This window comes from Meleagris gallopavo, chromosome 11 (genome assembly GCF_905368555.1).
Source record: "Meleagris gallopavo chromosome 11, MGAL_WU_HG_1.1, whole genome shotgun sequence".
Lineage (NCBI taxonomy): Eukaryota > Metazoa > Chordata > Aves > Galliformes > Phasianidae > Meleagris > Meleagris gallopavo.
The window spans coordinates 2,832,206-2,850,877 of NC_139414.1; the positions used below are offsets into that span (position 1 = coordinate 2,832,206).

At 45.5% G+C, this 18,672-nt stretch overlaps 3 protein-coding genes across 10 annotated transcripts in view; all 3 read left to right on the forward strand.

The window, feature by feature from the left end:
* The window catches only part of ARMC8 (armadillo repeat containing 8), a 56,820-nt gene extending 53,461 nt beyond the window's left edge, over nucleotides 1-3,359 (forward strand). For 5 of the 6 annotated variants that reach the window (XM_085232717.1, XM_085232714.1, XM_085232716.1 and 2 more), the window contains 4 exons: nucleotides 855-950; nucleotides 1,437-1,509; nucleotides 1,814-1,907; nucleotides 2,715-3,359. In XM_085232717.1, the coding sequence (XP_085088843.1) occupies nucleotides 855-950; nucleotides 1,437-1,509; nucleotides 1,814-1,907; nucleotides 2,715-2,748 (297 nt within the window). In that variant the 3' untranslated portion in view covers nucleotides 2,749-3,359. Of the gene's footprint in view, nucleotides 1-642; nucleotides 710-854; nucleotides 951-1,436; nucleotides 1,510-1,813; nucleotides 1,908-2,714 lie in introns of those variants that run through there. The other variant, XR_014885436.1, reaches the window with a different exon arrangement.
* A 2,826-nt stretch (nucleotides 3,360-6,185) lies between these two features.
* NME9 (NME/NM23 family member 9) lies at nucleotides 6,186-13,267 on the forward strand. 2 transcript variants are annotated; one of them, XM_085232737.1, is made up of 7 exons: nucleotides 6,186-6,332; nucleotides 6,851-6,959; nucleotides 9,211-9,268; nucleotides 10,044-10,147; nucleotides 11,161-11,232; nucleotides 12,448-12,564; nucleotides 13,177-13,267. In XM_085232737.1, exons 2-7 carry the CDS (start codon nucleotides 6,927-6,929, stop codon nucleotides 13,198-13,200), a joined length of 408 nt encoding a protein of 135 aa, XP_085088863.1. In that variant the 5' UTR covers nucleotides 6,186-6,332; nucleotides 6,851-6,926; the 3' UTR covers nucleotides 13,201-13,267. The 2 variants fall into 2 exon arrangements, with proteins under 2 accessions (XP_085088863.1, XP_085088862.1); XM_085232736.1 differs by lacking the exon at nucleotides 6,186-6,332 and adding an exon at nucleotides 6,543-6,694.
* A 19-nt stretch (nucleotides 13,268-13,286) lies between these two features.
* Nucleotides 13,287-18,672, forward strand: part of VPS8 (VPS8 subunit of CORVET complex) — a 62,689-nt gene continuing 57,303 nt past the window's right edge. For both annotated transcript variants that reach the window (XM_085232707.1, XM_085232708.1), the window contains exons 1-6: nucleotides 13,287-13,563; nucleotides 13,998-14,066; nucleotides 15,200-15,330; nucleotides 16,569-16,662; nucleotides 17,607-17,639; nucleotides 18,608-18,662. In XM_085232707.1, the coding sequence (XP_085088833.1) occupies nucleotides 13,432-13,563; nucleotides 13,998-14,066; nucleotides 15,200-15,330; nucleotides 16,569-16,662; nucleotides 17,607-17,639; nucleotides 18,608-18,662 (514 nt within the window). In that variant the 5' untranslated portion in view covers nucleotides 13,287-13,431. The remainder of the gene's footprint in view (nucleotides 13,564-13,997; nucleotides 14,067-15,199; nucleotides 15,331-16,568; nucleotides 16,663-17,606; nucleotides 17,640-18,607; nucleotides 18,663-18,672) is intronic.

The window sequence follows — 18,672 nt, forward strand, 5'->3', positions numbered from 1 at the left end:
TTTTTGTTTCAGAACTAACTGTTGCACACAAGCAGGATGGTGCTTGTTAGTGTGTCATCAGCAGCTTTGGGAAATAATAGATGTCTGCAACTGCTAACGTGAATGCAGCTTAGATAAAGGCATCACACACGTGCTGGTCATTCTCCTGAGCCCTCCTGCAACCACGTGCACAGAAAACATGGCTGAGTTCCTGCACAGCTCTTAAGGGAAGAATTCATAGAGCATCTCCCTGTGCCTCCCGAGCACCAGGAAAGCTGCCTTTGCAAGTCTTAATGCCTTGTGCATGTAGTGCAAACATGGGCTTTGTTGCTTCGAGGTTATTTTGTAAGATGGCTTTTCTAATTCACAAGAAATAAGCAGGTGCATTAGTAGTTTGCTTGAGTTCCCTCTGCAGGTAAGATGTGTGACTAGAACTTGTGGGAAAAAAAATATTTCTCTGAGGGATCAGCAGATAGACCTCTGTTTTTCCTTTTTCTCACCCAAAGAACTACATGGATGCGTTGTTTTTTTCTAGCTGCTGATACAGAATAGACTCCTTTACCTTCCAATATATTGTACCTTTTCTATGTGCTGCGTATTTCCATAAGAGACATAAATTTTACTCACTGAAATGAATTAATGAATGTTGCTTAATTTTTTTAGAACAGCAAAAACTGTTTTTGGAAGGGCTGTTCAACCACAGTTGTTACCGCTTTGGCACTGGCAAAATGTAAGCAAGCTGGAAACTCCAGATTAAAGATATTGAAACTAATTAAAAGAATTGTTTGTTACAAGTTCAAAGCTGACAGGAAAACTGTATAAATCATAGGATGCGATCTGCAGCCAATATTCTTAACAGTTTTTCTCTCTTTCAGACGTTATGTATACTTGCCAATATAGCAGATGGAACAACAGCAAAAGAACTGATTATGACCAATGATGACATTCTGCAGAAAATCAAATACTATATGGTATGGGGGAATTTCTCTTCAGTGTTTTATTTTGATTTTTTGCCAGAATTAAAGATGACGCTTTAGCATTTATTCATGTAAATTGTTAGTCATTGTCATGCACTTAGCTCTTGTCTACTCAGTTGTGTTTAAGAAATCATGCTGTGCAGCTCTATATGGCAGATTAGAAGGAAGATCCAGTGTTATTTCCCATCGTAATGTTATGCTGACTTAAGCAATGCCTTTAACAATTCTACTTGGAAAATTTGTAATGATACTGAAAAAGAAGCATCCTGTAGATCTCTTACTAAGTATGTAAGAGGAACTGACTGAAAGCTACTAAAGTATCTTATGTCATGGTGTCGTCTTTGAGAGAAGTTATAGATACAGAATTTGTCCCTTTGTCCCAACTTTTTCTACCTCATTTGTTACAGAATGAATGCCAAAATGTGTGAGAAATTCTGAATCTCTTCTTCTAAATTTGAATACTATTTTTTCTGTATTTAGAGTCATTCAAATGCTAAACTTCAGCTTGCTGCCATGTTCTGCATATCTAATCTCATATGGAATGGAGAAGAAGGTAAGAAAGCCTCATTATTAATACACAGACAAGTTACTACCCTGATCAAAAGGCTAGTGTTAAATTCTAGTCATTATTGCAGTGCAATGGAATCCAAAGCATAAAAAATGGAGACATCATTATAGAATCTAGAGCTCTGGTTCGAAGTTGCCACAGCTGAAGGAGTTTTCCATTGCTGTGTTTATGGAACTGAACTTTGCTCCATACCCCTCTCTTTAAGCTCATTTCTGCTGCCACTCCTTTCTTCTGTTCTGCATACGGTTTTTTTTGGTGACATTCCCAAGAATGTAATTTATTGTTACAGGTTCACAAGAACGCCAGGACAAACTACGAGACATGGGAATAGTAGATATCCTACATAAATTGAGTCAGTCATCGGATCCAAATCTGTGTGACAAGTGAGTGTAAATAAAAAATAAAATCCAGAAACGAGATTAGAGGAGAATCTTTGCTTTTTATTACGTGATGATCTTCTGGGATGCTGAGTTGGCTTGGGTTTTGGAAAGGATTGTTAGGGTGTGACAGCATGGTTGGGAGGTGTGGGCTCAAAGGAGAAGCAAAATTTTCAATTCAGGTCCTAATAATTAACACCGAATTAGCTGAAATATTGATGAAACTGTAACCATAGTTTTTTGGGAGGTATTTGTAACCAAAACGTCTTGCAAAGTTAGATCATATAAATTGTGCTGTTCTGACTGCTGCTTTTCACCCTCTCAGCTCACTGAATGGTGTTAGTAGGGGCAGTCTTACTGACAGGAATAATGTGCTTCCCGCGTGGGCTAAGTTCCTGATACATGACAGGTTCACTTCTCAGCTATAGTCACTGCTTTTCATGGTACATTTGTAGTATACAGAAAAATAATTGCTTTTCACCAACTGAAAGGGGATTTCTTTGTTTAAAAATTCAAGGTTCAAGATACATCTTAATCCACACCATATCTGACGATAGCTTAGGATATGCTGAACATTTAGTGTACGTGATTAGATCGTCTTATTCTCAGGTGCAGGGTGGATCCTTGAACTGTTACAGCCCACACTGCACCAAAAATGGGATCCTTCCAAACTGAAGGAAGCAGCTATTCAGTTTCCTGTCACCTCACTAGTTATCTTCCCTATCTTGCTGATGTAACGTGTAGTTTTGTTCATACAGTTGTTGATGATAAAGCCAGAACCCAACAATTAACAGCTTGTTTTTCCTCTTATAGGGCGAAGACAGCACTCCAACAGTATCTTGCATGATCAAAGGCTAATGGAATCTATGGACACCCCTCATGTCTACTTAAGGAACAGCAGGAAATATTCCTGACTCCTTATATTTGCACAAGTCACCTTGGGCTGCATTTTTCTTAGGTGCAGGGAGCTGCTTTGCAGAAACAGTTTAAATGATCAGGTCTCCAGTGCACTTGAGAATTTTTTTGAGGTAGTTTCTTTACTCAGAGGACTCTTGGGGGGTTGTTTTGGTTTGTTTGTTTCTTTTTTCCTGAGCTACCTGGACTTTGGAATAGAACAATCAGTCATCATTTTCCTTTTGGGCCTACAATTTTCTGCTTTTGCTGCAGCCTGTGTGTGTGTGGATGTGTGTGAGTGTGTTTGAGTGTGTGCGTGTGCTTGGATGAATGTGTGTTGGGTGTGATACCTCAATTTTGTTTTTCCTTTTTTTGTGTGAAAATCTTTTTCTACAGGTTTTCAAGGGTTAACCATTGTTTGCTGTACGAATACTTCAATGAATTATATACAGTTTGAATGAAATGTTATTTAAAAAAACAAAAACTGTTGTATCCCATAAAGTTTATTTTGAATTTTGAACAGATGAATGTTTTTAAGTAAAATATATGCATTTCTGAACTTCAGCTTAACTTACATTATACTTCCTTTTTAAAGAGGAAAATAAGGGGAGACAGTATATGCCAAATTATAAGCAGCACATTCTGTACTGACAGGATCCAAGAGTTAGCACTGTACTGCCATACAGGGTCACTCAGTACTGATGAAATACTCAAATCAGTGGAATGGGTCAGCTGGATTGTTCTACGTCCCTGCACAGTTTTAGAAGAAAGTCTCAGGCCTTGGAGTTTGCATGACTGTTGACTTTTCTGGGAAGTGACAGGTGGCTGCAATATAAGCGGGCATAAGCTCTCGCTGTAGAAGCCAAGAATTTTCTCAGATAATTGCTGAAGGATTAGTTGATTTCACTAATGATATGTATTTGCTGATCCCTAGTATCAGTAGAGAGAACAACATGTTGCAAAAGCTACACTTTCAAGAGACCTGGCAAGCAGTGATTAAGGGATTCCTTTTGTTTTGCATCCTTTACCTTCAGTCATAGTTAAGCAACATACAAATTATTTCTATTAATGGGTGCATTAACTTGTGGAACAGATTAATTTTTTTTTTTTTTTTTTTTTTTTTGCTCAGTCATGTTGCTATAAATTGTGTGTATATGTACAGATATACACACATGCATGGATTTGGATACCTGGGTGATAAGTGATGGGATTTTACTGTATTCAGAAGCTTAAATTATCCGTAAGTTCCTGAAACGGTGCCTGTAAGTGTGGAAAAAAATTGTGGGTACAAATGAAGACTGTGTGTAAGGTTAGGCTGGAATGCAAGACCCCCCCAGTGGCTTCAGGAATCAGATATGCATAGGAGCAGATGGGAGCAGAAGGAGCTCTCCTTCGTACAGTTCAGGTTTCTTGCTTTCTTCCCATGTCTACTTTCTAATTTCAGGTTAGGCCATAGTTTCAATAGTCAATCTCCAAACACTATATCTACATAACACTAACAGGCATGCTAAGGGTTGCAGCCTACGTCTTAAACCAAATCTTTCGTATGTTACCTTGAGCTTCAGGAAGGCTGCTGCAAGAAGAGAGGTCTGTAACTTCGCTAACCAGGTTTGATAAGTATCTTAATCTTTAATTTCTGATGAGAAGATCAAATTGTGATAGCCTTACTTTTTTCAGAGGTCACTATTCGTGTCAGAAAATGTGACCATGGTTTGGCCTGGAATTTGAATGTGCTGTGTATCAGATAACTGTTATCACGTGGCTGCAGAGGAGAATATATACATTTCATGTAATTTCTTCTGCTCTCGAAAGACAAATAAAAGTGAGCACCTGACACTTTTCCCCCAGGCATTGCAGTAAGCGACTGGAAGTTTTTATGTCCTTCTGCAAATTTTTTTTGTGATGGACAAGAATGAAAGTGGAAAATAAGTGAGAACTTGATAAGTAGCAGTACCTCAGAAATGAAGTCTTATCTATAAAGTCCCATCAGATATATTTTGGCTTGACCTGAGGGGAAGTTCTGAGGCAGGTATTGTGAATGTAAAACTTTACAGTGTGTATCTGGCTTCTAAGTTCTCACTCCTGCTATGTACATTGAGGAGCTCAAGTTCTTTCATATCTCTTTTCTCCCCCTCCTCTCCCAGTTTGCTTTTCTAAAAACAAATCTGAGTTTGGTTCTATAAAACTTTGGTGCCTAAAAGTGTTCAGAAGAAGGGTGAGTAAGTATCTGTGTACATCTTTTGAGGTGGTTGGTTCCTAAATTCTACCAGAAATGATAAAAACAATGCTCAGACAATCTTGTTGCTGCGTGAGAACAACTGCCATTTCCCACAGGTGTTGGCAGGGCAAACCGTCGGATGAGAACATTTTTACCTTCAGTTAAGCTTTGTGAATAATTTTTCCTGTTGCTATAGGTATGTACAAAGAGAAGAAAATGAATAGTGTAAATAATAAAAAAAAAACTTTACCAGAACATGTAGGTTTTTCTACTTCATGGAACAGTCAGCACTCTGTGCCATCTCCACAGCCCCACAGTCGCTTCCTGAGGCCACCGTGGGAACAAATGTGTTGGCCAGGCCTTTGCCAGCTTTGTTTGGGTGGTGGCATCTCTTGAGTTAGAGTTTGCAGAACCAAAGCAAGCAGAGTTTGGATGTGATACAGACGATCATATTTCTGCCATCTTTGTGCCATTTCTCTTCCTGAAAACCAATCAAACCTAATCAATTTTTTAAGTATATTTGCTCCTTATGTCTGTTGGCAGGGTCCAGTGATGATAACCATTCTCTCAAAGGTTACATGTGTCCAAGCGATTGGTTTTGCTTTGGAGTGTGCTGGTGATCAGGCAGCTGGCATGCTTGGCTGTATCTCACCACTGCCAGCTTGTTGGTTGGGGTACTCTCTCGAAGTCAAATGAGACAATTTGCCAGTTGTTGCTATCACAAATGGACCTCTTGGTAGTGAAGGATGCTACACGATGTGCTCAGAGGCATCTTGTGTTTTTAAGGCAAGCATCTCATATTACAAAAAAACCCAAACTTTTACAGCTTTTAGCCAGGTAGTAGCTGCCCTCCCTCCATTGGTCTCCCTTAAGGCAGTGATATAGCAGGCAGAGGAATAATTGCAGTGCATGAGGTTATGTTATTGAAGTCAAGAAAATAAGTTTACAAAGGGGATGAGCAAGTAATTCTGACATGTAAGCACCTGTTAGGTATAAACGTGAAAATTCAGCAGTGATCATAATCATTGGGATTTTACCGGGGGCTTGTGTTTACAAAGACATAGCTGTTGGGGCACCCCGGAGTGCAGTGCTCACCCACACTGGTGATGTAGGCTGGGGATTCCCTGCCCGTGTCCCTGTGACACCAAGCAGCGTCACCTTGAGCTTGCTGGTGGCAATGAGGGAGGGCAGCTGCTGTGCCAGAAGCCAGGTTCTGAGCCAGGAGGTGGCCAGCTGGAGGATGGCTACTGTGTGCCACGTGGCAAGGAACAGGTTGAGGTGTGCACCTGGAGCCCAAGGAGCCCGGCACAGGAGTCAGGGTGAGCAGAAGCTCTGTTGACCTGAATGCTTGCAAGCAGTTGGATGCTTGTTTCAGATGAGGGAAGAAAACTTACCATGGAGCTGTGTTTGGAGAAGGGCTGGCGGCTTCTCCCCTGTGCTCAATGGGGTGATGCCTGGCTCCGTGCCCTGGGTTTGGGAGGGATGAGGCGTGGGGGAGGGGGACGTGCAGCAGTGGGCAGAAGGCAGAACCGGGTGGGTTGGCCAGGCAGTGGGGCTCACAGCAGAGGGAGCCCAGCTTCCCACAGCAGTGGGGCTGGAGAAGGGCAGCAGGGAGGGGCCGGGCTGCTGTTCCGCCCAGTGCTGCCATAGCGGCATTGGGGAGCTGCCAGCTGCTGCGCAGGTACCTGGGCCCACTCTGCTCCTTCCACAGGCTTGGGAAGTCCCACCGTTGTAGTTTTGGCCCAGACACTGCAACAGCACTCAGCTCCAGCCCTGCTCCTGCTGAGTCCTGCGGGGTAGAGAAGCTACAACAGGTAAAACTGTCTCTGTGGTGCAGGTTGGCAGCGGTTGGAGTCACGTAATTAGAAGACGACGGCTGAGCGTCGCGCAGCGACCGCTGTTGCTGTGGAAGAATGGCTGCAAAGAGAAAGGAGGCGGTCCTTCAGGTCGGTAGGAGCCAGCCGTGCTGGAGGGCCTCTCAGAACAACTTCTAAATTCACAGAGAATTGAAAGAATGTAGTTTGGTCTTAGAGTATCTGCTGTCAGGGCCCTGCTGTGAGATTCTCGTGGTAGAAAAGCATTCCTGAAGGCAGGTGGGAAGCACTGGGGAACTGCAGCAAGGCAAATACGGCCCTGAGGTCAGGGCCAGGGGTTTGTGTGTTTAGAGATTGCTGCAAAGCTGGAAAAAGTTGGGAGGTACCAGGAAAAATTCCAGGTTAAGAACTTCATAAGTCATTATAAAAATTGGAGATCATGGGTGAGTCCGTGAATATGTGAGAAGAGAAAGGTGAAGAGTTTAAACTAGGAATTATTTCTGCTGCTGCTTGTTGCACTGCATTCCTTTGTGATGGCAAATGTTTGCAATGGGACTTTGCACTTCTGGCAAACTAGCTACACATCCAGCTTGGGAGATCCTAGTTTAGGTCTGCACAGGTGTGAGTGTGGTGTGACTGCGTGACCTGAGCTGTGTGTATAGCACAGCGAGTTGGCTTGGAGACGCTCTGGGTGTATCAGAGAAGAGCCATATCCTGGCTGCTGCTGGGCATCCATGTTAGCAAAGCACTTTGAACAGTGCTGGCATTGCTTTCAGAGTCCATCAGTTGAACTCATTATTGCAAATTACAATCATCATAAATGAGTTGAACTCATTAACGTGCTGTGGAACGCTCCGAGGGTGGTCCTAGCACTGCTGATACCTGGAATAATTGCATTTCTTAATTCTGCAGATGTGCTCTGAGAAATTAGGTGTGGGGTCACATGCTGAAAACAGAGAAAGGTGTTAGAACAGAGGGAGGTGTCAGAACAACTCCCTGCTTTGAGCGAGGTGGGGTCCTGGAGAAACTGCTCACCCTGACCTCCAGTGATACCTGAAAGTCCGCAAGAAGCCACTTAATTTGCATGGGAATTTCCACTCTGAGTTCTTGACTTGGAATTCTAGCAGTCTTTTAATGTGCATTGGTGTTAATTACTGAATAATACCCTTCTTGCAGCTTACAATCTTCCAGTGTATTCCAGTATAATACTGAATGTATTTACGATTAATGATACTGACTGAGAATGCTATTAGGAATCTTTGTTGTTCAGTATCAGCACAGCAGCAAAGAAGTAATATTACCAACATGAGTGATTCTTTGAAGTCACTTGATTAAAGAATAAAAAATTTCAGAACAATTTATTTAGAAAACACCAGGTTCTACCAACCCTGGGTGTCATCGTTTTTTGCTCCCCTGCAAGTCCAAGGGCAACCTACAGTCAGCATTTTTAGCACATTCCAAGGGCAGGGATGGTTTATTGAGTTACTGCTGACACTTGAGTAGCTTGTGCTGAGCCACTTTCTATTATTTTACTTTGCAATAACACCCTTTGACAATTATTCTTTGATGCCCTCGCGTGACCTGCGCTTGCAGAAGTAGGCTGCTCAGCAAAGGAGGTTAGTGGAATTACTGGGGACGGTGTGGTGTTCCAAAAGCATTGCCTGCCCCTCCGTGCTGCACCCCACGGTCAGTCACAGGGGTCACCCCATCCCTGCTGTGAGCAAAGCTGCTTGGAGAGAGGGAGGAAGGAAACCTCTAGCTCTATGGAGGGTGGGGGCCTGTGAAGAAATGTGTCCATGGGGTATGTAAGTATGGGTTGGCCAGAATGCTGCTTTCACAGGTGCAGCTTTAGGTGATCCCCCAGCTGCAGCCTCTTGCCTAGCACACCAAAGGATTTGGAAAGCACATAGTGCTGTCCTGATGCTAAGGTCAGGACTGTGGCATGATCCATTCAGATACCACTGGCACTGCCTGGTACGGTCCATGATGCCAACATCTTGTGAAGGCACAGGGACCATTTCCCTGCTCACCTCCCAGAATAACTGTCTCTCTGCAAACCAAAGGTGGAGTCTCCAAGCACCCAGACTGTTCAGAGAGTTGCTGCTACTGAAAGGGGAGAGCTTGCATTTGTCCAAGTATTCCTATACCCCTCCATATGCCTGTGCAGTGCTTTGGGGGAGGGGGAGTTGTCTCCCACCTGTGTTCTGGCCCTGTCTTGCTCACCAGAGGAGTGCAGGCAGGAAGATTTTCCTGCAGTGTTCAGATTAATGCCTATCTGAATGGATGTGTCTGTCATACAGGCAAGCACAAGGTGACATGTCGATATGTTTACAACTACCTGATGACTTACTGTTGCTCTGACTGGTTTTAAATTTTCACACAGATGAACGTCAATAGCCAGGAACTTTGGGAGGAAATGCTGTGTCTTGAAGGCCTCATTGGTAAGGGCTTGGTCAACACGCAGTGTTGATTTGTTCTGTGTTACAAGCACTTTGGTCCTATTAGGAATCAGTTTCTGCTGATACTAATGTTTGGACAAACCCTTTATTTCTCTTGCCCTGAGTGGAAGTAAGGAATATTATACCATATTAACAGAAGCTGTACCAGCTGGAGATTAACAACTTATGTGGGACAGTTGTCATTGAACTACAGCAACACTGGTGCAGGAGCCTCAAGTCCTCCAGGCATGGGGCAGGGAGATCCCAGTGCGAGGAGCAGCCCTGGTTCCCAAGGTGGGGTCAGAGGATGGCTAGGTGAGCCTGTGGGGCAGGTCACCCTGAAAAATCTGATACCCTCAGGGTCACAACCATGTACATGTATCTTTTAAAGACTCCACAACGTTGTGAGCTTGTTATTTTTTAATGCCATTTGACCCTTTGATCTATTAGCATATCAGTAGTTAGTTTCTACTGTAGTTGAATCCGCAACCCTTGTGGTGCTTTGCAAGAGTCAGAACTATGAGAGCAGCAGCCCTAGGCTGCAGCTTGAGAGGCTCAGGTTGGACCTTAAAAAAATCTCCTTCCCCAGGATGGTGATGCCATAGAGAACCCCAGAAGAGGACACTTCATTTCTGTGAGGATTTCAGGTTTCTTACGGCACTAACAGCCTTTATGCAGCCCTCTTCCTAAAGATTACGCTGCAAAGTGCACAAACCAGCCTATTGGTGTAGGTCCGAAACAACCCATTCTGACCTTATTCTTATTTTCATGCTTGCAGTTGTTGATGCATATCAAGCCTGGTGTGGCCCATGCAAAACAGTAGTGGATCTTTTCCGAAGAATAAGGAATGAAGTCAGCAGTGACCTTCTGCACTTTGCTGTGGTAAGGTCCCATTTGGCACTGCTTAAAAAATCCATATTCTGTCCCCTGAACTTAGCAGGTAACTGAAGTCATTCATCTTTCCAAATCCAGCTAAAACATTGCAGGAGTTCCAGCCTATGTGAATGAACCTGCTGGATGCAGGTTGGTTACATCGATAAGAGCTCATACCATTAAAGACTTTCAGGCTTGAACAATTCTGTATTTTCAGATGTTTTTCTGCAAAGGAGAAGGCTTGAACACAACTGATCATTTTGTTTCATGACTTTCGTATTTTACCAGCTCTTACTTTAACCCTGGCAGCAAACTTGCTGTTCTTGGGCTGGGTGACACATTAGTTGGAAGATGTCTGCCTACTGACACGGTGAACTTTCCAAGGGACTTGTTTCTGCAGTGTGCACAATTTGCTTAAGCAAATTACATTGGACAGGATGAGCAGCATGTGTGTTCCTGTGCTGTACAGGGAGAGAGTGAAGGAGCTGGGTTTTCAAAGCCTGGAGAAGAGAAGGCTCAGGGGCAGAGCCAAGAGCTGTCTTTGGCTGTCTACTGGGGCATTATTAGAGAAAGAAGAAACAGGGATTGCTCAGTGGTACATAGCAAAAGAACAAGAGACAACAAGATTGAATTGTGGCAGCAAAAATTCCAAAATATACAAGGAAAAAAAAAGTGTTCAAATAGGAGTGATGAGGGCACTGGGGCAAGTTCCCAGACAGCTGTGGAGATCTGATTTGTAGAGATGCTCAAAACTCCATTTCACACAGCCTTGCACACGCTCCTTCTGCTGTCCCAGCTCCTGCAGGCAAAATCTCCCAGAGACATCCACTTCTTGAGTGTGGTACTGAGCTGAGATACAATCCCTGGCTCTGACCAGTGTCATTTCAGCCTGTAAGCCTGGGATTCTGCTGTACATGAGGGGTGAGTGCTGGCCAGTTCTGAGCACAGGCTGTTCTGTGTGTGTTCCTCTGAAGCAAAAATGTTTTCCCATAAGCACCTATTTTATCTGACATCCTTTTTAGGCTGAAGTTGATTCCGTTGATGCTCTGGAAAAATACAGAGGAAAATGTGAGCCCATCTTTCTCTTCTACACAGTGAGTGAAAAGTTCCTTACAGTAGTTACACAGCAATAAATGTGGCTTAGCAGTGCGAACAGCTGTCTTCTTGGAGAGCTGTGCTACTGCAGGGCCTCACTGCTGCCACAGGCTCCTTCCCTTCATCCTCAGGCACATCAGGAACAGTAAAGAAAGTTGTTCCAAAATTTCCCTTTTGTTTTGGAGTGGAGCAGCTCTGCCTGTGAGGAGGGCCTGGTACATAATTTAATATCTCTATTGTTAATCTGGATGAGGGGATTAAGTGTACCCTCAGTAAGTTTGCAGATGGCACCAAGTTGGGGAGAAGTGTTGATCTGCCTGAGGGTGAGAGGGCCCTACAGAGGGATCTGGACAGGCTGATTGCTGGGCTGAGGCCAGTTGTATGAGTTTAAACAAGACAAGTCCTGCACTTTGGTCACAACCCTATGGAGCTGTATGGGCTTGGGGCTTGGAAAGCTGTGCGGAGGAAAAGGGCCTGGGGGTGTTGGTTGATGCGGAGCTGAACATGAGCAGCAGTGTGCCCAAGCGGCCAAGAAGGCCGGGGGTATCCTGGCTTGTATCAGAAATAGTGCAGCCAGCAGGAGCAGGAGGTGATTGTTCCCCTGTACTCAGCTCTGGTGAGGCCACACATCGTGTACGGAGTTCAGTATTAAGCCCCTCACTACAAGAAAGACATTGAAGCCCTGAAGTGTGTCCAGAGAAGGGCAGTGAAGCTGTGGGGTAGGGTTTTGGAGCACAAGACTTATGGGGAGCAGCTGAGGGAACTGGAATGGATCAGTCTGGAGAAGAGAGGCTCAGGGCAGACCTTATCACCCCCTGCAACTCCCTGAGGAGGTTGTGGCAGATGGAGGTCAGTCACTTCTTCCAGGTAACAGCAATAGGATGAGGGGTGATGGCCTCACATTGTGCCAGGGGGCGGTCAGGTTGGGTGTTAGGAAACATTCCTTCTCTAAAAGAGCAGTGAGGCGCTGCACAGCTGCACGGGGAGGTGGGGCAGTCACCTGGAGGCGCTCAGAGCTGTGGAGATGTGGCACTGAGGGATGTGGGCAGTGGGCATGGTGGGGTGGGCTGGGCTGGGGTTGGACTTGAGGATCTGAGGGGTCTTTTCCAGCCTTATTGATTCTGTTATAACACAGTACATGATGGGATGGTCTGGTGATTTCCAGAGCCCAGGGAGCTGTGCTCACTGACAGACCTGCTTCTCACCCTTTTCAGAGAGGAGAACTGACAGCTGTTGTAAGAGGAGCAAATGCCCCATTGCTGCAGAAGACCATTCTGAAACAGCTGGCAGTGGGAAGGAAGGCTTTGGAGCATGGAGGAGAGCGTTTGGTGGTAACTGGGCTCTGAATCCTTCTTGTTAGAGCCAAGGCTCAGCTTTCCAGTGTCAGCAAGGCTCTGAAGCGGGGTTGCTTCCTGCCAAAAATCTGTCGGTTTTTCTCAGCTGAGCCTGAAGGCTGATGTACACCCCACGTCACAGGGTTGTGCAGCCCTCCTGGATGTAAGGAAGAAGCTGAGAAGGTGGTTGTGTTTTTAAACCCTCTGTCCTTCTAGGAGGAGGAAAAGCAGCATGTCATCCAGCTCTACAGGATGGAGGGAGAACTCTGCTTGTGTTTTCTCTTGCAGTGCTCACCCACCCCTAGCATTAATTATTCCTTCAGGACACCTGAGCTTTTAATTCCATAATCCAGCAGCTCTCCGATGACGTTTCTCAGGCTGCAAGGGAGGGCACTTCACAGCACTCTGCCATGCTTGTTCCTGCGCTGGGATATGGCCGTGCAATCACTGGCAGCAGCTGTCCTGCAGCGGCTGTGCTGGGCACAGTGCTGCTGAGGAAATGCAGCCTTTGTTCTCAGCTCACTGTGCAGCCGTACCACTGCATTCCCTGCAGCGACTCTCACTGGTAACTCTCCACGTCACTGATGATTTCTTTCCCTCCTCCCGCAGGCTCACGTCCTCGACGCTCCCTAGTCCAGTTTCGCTGCCGCCGTCCCGGGGCAGCCGCGCACTTCCCAATAAACCGCTCCGTTCCATCGCCTCCTCCCCTCGGTTACCGCCGCGCTGCGGCCCCTTTAACGGGGCGGGGGGGGGAGGGCGGCGGTGCCGTGCTGCGCCTGCGCGGGAGCGGGGGGCGGCTCCGGTCGCCGGTTCGAGTCCCGGCGCCGGCGGCCTGCTAGCCCCACCGGTAGCCGCAGCCCGGCCATGGACGCGGCGCCGGAGGAGGGTCCCGCGGGAACCGAGGCTGAGCCGGACGGGCTGCCCTGCCCGGAGCCGCCCGCGTCCCGCCTGAGCGCGGCGGAGCTCGACCGCGAGCTGGACTCCCGCAGCGAGCTGGTGCGTCGCCATTTCCGTGCCGTGGTGCCGTGCCCTCCCCTCCCCTCCGCGCCTCCTCCGGTGGGGTGGGTGGAGGTGGGGAAGCGGTCCCTGCGGCCGTCGTGCAGGCAACGCCAGCGCTCGTACTGCGAGCCGGCGGGGCGGGGATCGGACGGCACTGGGCTGCAGGGCCGGCCCTGCCGTGCCTGACCCCGGGTACAGCGGGGAGAGCGCGGCGGGAGTGCCCCGGGAGAAACGTGCCCTCCTCGCATCTCGCCCCGATCTTCCCTCTTTGTCTGAAGCTTTTCCCGTGTCCTGTCGCTGTCAGGCGGAATCCGACGCCTGTGTGCGGGGTGGGTGTAAGCAGAGCGTGCCTGGCTGCTCCTCTCGTAGTTAGCAGAGGTTTGGAAGGCGGGGTGGGCATCTAACCCCGGTCTGTGGTTTCTGATGTCCAGATCGATGACAAAGAGTTTGACATCCCTCAAGTCGATACCCCGCCAACGCTGGAGAGCATCCTGAACGAGGTGAGAGGGGCACGGTGCAGTGCTGCAGTGAAATGCTGTCACTGGGGCTGGAGGAGGTCCCCGAGGTCACCTAGACTCTCATTTTCTTCTGAGAAATAAAGTGATGTAACCCCATGGCCTCCCGATACTGATGGCTGACACAGCACATGTTGAGTCATGTAATTGCTGGATTCTTCACAGCTTCACTGTTGTAGTCTCTTTCACACATTTGGCCCTGTATAATGGCAAAAAAGAGCTTGGAACAGGTGACTTCTCTTAAAAGCTGCATTAAAGGTACAGGTATGAAGTGTCCCAGACAGTCGCATGCAGTCTAGGACCTGGAGGAACATTCAGCAGATTGCCGCCCGAGTAGAAGGGATATTGAGTGGAGGTGTAGAAGAATGTGTCCTCTTTCTGGTGACGGACGTAGGTGGAGCTCAGAGAATTTCTGTGAGCCCAAACTCACATGTGGGCCCATCCACGTCAAAGGAGTAGAACTGTGGTAATCTGAAGAAAACGTGGCTCAGTGCAGACAGTCTTTGGTGCTGTTTGTCTCAGCGTATACAGGATGGGAATGACCAGCAAAGTGTTTTCAGGAAGGGATTTCAGTGTGGAGCACAAGCTGAGCGAGCCCATAGGCATACCTTGCTCTGAGGAAAAGTGAGCACAGGGCTGCTCTCTGTGAGGCAAACAAGGAGCACCTGCTGTCATCTCTGCACGTTGGCTCTCAGTGCAGCGCTGTGTTTGCACTCTGGCTCTGTGCTTCAAGGACAGTGCGATCTGTGCTGAAGTTAGAAGGTAGCTTAAATAGTGGCCACCTAAAAATAACACAGAAACAATTCTAGGCAAAGCTTGAGGAGAGAGGGTCGCCAGCAGAAGGCAGCCCTGGGCACAGCACGTTTAGCTCTCCTGTTGGCAGCATTCTCTCACTGGAGATCCCACACTGTTCATCCCCTCTGTGATCACTGAAGGTTCTGGAGACTGATTCTTCCACGCTATCCACAGTATAGCATAGTTCTGTTTTTCTAATAAGAGATTACCTTATTATCTTCTCATATTTTTTTTCTGCTTACTTGATGCCACTTTGCTGATGTTTCAGTTAAGGTGTTGTGTGTTTTGGATGTTTACCAAGTGTGGTGATTCTCTTCTTTCAGACTGATGATGAAGAAGAGTCTTTCATTTTGGAAGATCCTTTTCTCCTGAACATTGATAACACAGATACACACTCCTATGACACGTCTTCTGTAGCAAGCTCTGACAGTGGGGACAGGACACACCTGAAAAGGTACTATGAGTCTGATACCCTGGGAGATTAAATCAATTAAAAGTAATTATCTTTTTGGGTGGGTAGAAGGACTATCAATGCTAAGAACAATTGAAATTTCTTAAAGCAACCTTCTGCGTTTTTAAAAGGCGAACAATATGCTTTTGCTTCTGGAAGTGGAACATGAATCTTGACATCCCAAAGCAGCCTGGAATGTGATGGTTAGCTGCAGTACTGCTGACTTACTTTGTTAATTACTCAGATGATGGCTTCATCTTACACTCTGAGCCACTCCCATGGCCTGCTTGTGTGCCATGGGAAGTTGGCCTCTGGTTTCTATTATGCTGTGATTGCTACATGAGCAATTGCATTGGCTACAAACACTCTTAAGTGTGACAGTTTATGGTAGCATATGGTGGTGTTCTGAGGCACTGTTCTTTCATTTTCAGATAAAATGTTTTGTATTGAGTGAAATGTAACCTGAAGGGACTTAAATATTTTCCAGTACAGAGGAAGTAGAAAAAACAGGAATCACTTTTACCACGTTTGTTTGAAGCTGCTCACCATGTTTATGGGTCCTCAGCTACACTATAAGCTATTAGGCATGTTTCATTAGCCTACCTACTTGTTTGTATGTCTTTGGAAAGAGAACTGAATTTTCCTGGGGAATTTCCCTTTCCTATGTGTGTTACAGTATACCAGTGCTCTTCAGAATCTACTTTTCCTTGTACACTGGTTACCTTTAAAAACATTTTCTCCATAAACAGCAACTTTTACCTTTTGTATAAAGCCAGCTCTTTGAATTGAATATTACACTTCAAGTATACATCTGGTTTTCCCAGAGGTCCATATGCTGCTAACAAGCATTTTTCAGTCGTATGTTTCCTACGGTGCTCACCTTTAGAGGTTGAAGCTTCCTGACTCACTGAGGCTGGATTAAAGAGCAGAAGTTTTTCTCTCAGGTTTTATTAATAAATGCTATATCTCTGCTGCAGAGAGATGCTTGAAACTGAAAATTTGTTTGAAGGACTTTTCATTTCTGTGGAAGAGGAATTCAGACAAATTCTTATGCAGGCACAGTGTTATGTTGGATACTTTGCTATTGATTTCACGTCTGTTGATTTTGGACACGTGTGCTTCAGCAATAAGAATGGAAACTGCATGGTTATGTATGCATGCAGACTTTACCTGCTGGTTTAGCTGTGGCATATGTTCCAAACTCTACTTTAACGTGTTTGGATTATTTCTTCTTTCCTTAGGAAGAAAAAACTCCCAGATTCTCTCTCTCTGCACGGATCAGTTATAAGACTCTCGCTTCTGAAGGGGATTTCTGCCCAAATTGTATCTGCAGCAGTAAGTGTCTATATCTCTCCTGGTGACATCTATTAAGTAAAATTTTGGCGTGTTCTGGTGTGGAGGGATGCGGGTGATCTTCTCCCTCTTCACAGTATTAATATTAATATGTTTAGTACATAAGCTAGTACTAGTAATCTCTAACTAGGAGTGAATTATTAGCTGACTATCTGCAGCAGCAGTGTGGTAAGTCCTCTTTAGCACTGCTTTTTGTTGCCAGATGTCAAAAAATCTGATGGGAAATATTAATACAAAATGATATCAGTGCTGTTGTTGCTTAAAGGTGCTAGAAGCAGGTTTGCTTAATGCCTGCAGCAGGCACGGGCCACACTCATTTGAGGCCCACACACTTCTGTGTCAGTGACTGCACCTCAGGCTTGCCTGGAGTTTGTGCTGCCAGTGAAAAGGAGCTGCCCAAGATCACAGTTGAGGCAGTGATTTATAAAGAATGTGAATTCTGAAACAGGCTTGTTAGCATAAAATGCAGGTGATTCTGTGAGTGTTTCTGTAAGGGCTGTGTGATTGGAGTCTGAGTGTGAATGTGCTGCAGCCAGTTGTTACTTGTGTTGATGGAGGTGTGAATGAGCCACCTGGGTGGGAAGGTAAGAAGGTGTTCTGGAGAGGGAAATGGTTTTGCATTAGATATCAGTGCAGTGTCCACTCAGAGAATGCTGAGGGCTGTTAATCAGATGAGACTTGTTTTGAGAAAAACAGGATAGCTTTCATTTGGAATGACAGGATAGTCTGTTAGTCTGCTGCTTCTCCACTTCTGTATGCTTCCTCATCTGTTCTGGGTATTCCTTGCCAGTGGTTCCCTTTGCACTTTCTGGCCTGGTGGGACTCGTTAAAACATATCTTGTGTTGACTCTGTGTGCTGTATTATTAGAGACACTAATAGTGCAGGGAGTTCTGCTGCTTACTCATAATTTGTCCTGTTTTTCTAGGACAAAGTGGATGCTGGTTTGCCTACTGCAATTGTAAGTACACAATACAGTGATATACTGTTATTTATACTTCATATAAATTTGGCAAACTTTAAGCAGTAATTTAATGGGGTTGTTAATGGATCATAATATTCTTGTCCTTGCTAAGAGTCCTCGAATGTGAGGGTTAGGAGGAGCAGCATTAGAAGGTGCAGCCTTTCCTAACTGCCCTGTGCTGATCGAGCCCTCTGCTCTCCCTTTTTTCATGTCATCACCAGGAGTTCTTAGTTGAGCACCCAACCATTCCCCATCACATTCATCTATTGGACACCTTGAAGTTTCCTACCTATTTCTTCTTTGCCAGCCATTGCTTTGACTCCTAACAGTGTTTTAAAGACACTTAAACTGAAGTGCTCATCATGCAGTGAGTTCAAAGTTTCTATGGCTCTGATATAACTCAAATATGACCTTAAAGCTTTGCTGAAAGCCTGTCTGAAAGGCACAGACCTGTTTAGCAATGGGCACTAAGCTTCTTGAAGTCAAGCACGCTAATTGAAGTATGTCAGAAGTAAGCTGCGTGTAATTAGAGTCATGTGTTAAGGAGGTGGCAAACAGCAAGTATTTCTTGCCCTTGTGAAGTTAGTATTAAACTTTATGAAGAAAAGAAAGTCATTTGATCCCTTTGATTGTGGTAGCAGCAGTATATAAGAAATGATAGTTTTTAGTTCAAGAGAAAAAGGGGAAAAATGCATCTGGAGGTGAGGGTTGCATAGCAAGGTTGGAAGCGTGTGTGACTGAGGCACATGGGGGGTGCAAAACTGTCCTTTGGTTGTAGTTCTCATGTAGGAAACTACATGAGTTCTCATGTAGCAACAGGTCTATTGCTGGTATATTAAAAAGTGTTATCTGTAGCCTTCTTAAAATTTCCCCTTCTGGCAAGCTTTGTGTGATATTAGAAGTGGTGGATTTGTGAATGATTTGTGAACTTCTCAGCTTTTGGTCTTTCTCCGTGACTTTTTCAGGCAGCATCAAATCTGATAGCAGTGGGGACTTCTCATGGGCTAGCCCTGATTTTTGGTAAGTGAAA

Coding starts and splice junctions, on each gene's coding strand:
- NME9 (XM_085232737.1), top strand. CDS start 6,927: ATGGCTGCAAAGAGAAAGGAGGCGGTCCTTCAG. Junction 9,269..10,043: donor GTGTCTTGAAGGCCTCATTG/GTAAGGGCTTGG, acceptor TCATGCTTGCAG/TTGTTGATGCATATCAAGCC. Junction 11,233..12,447: donor CCATCTTTCTCTTCTACACA/GTGAGTGAAAAG, acceptor CACCCTTTTCAG/AGAGGAGAACTGACAGCTGT.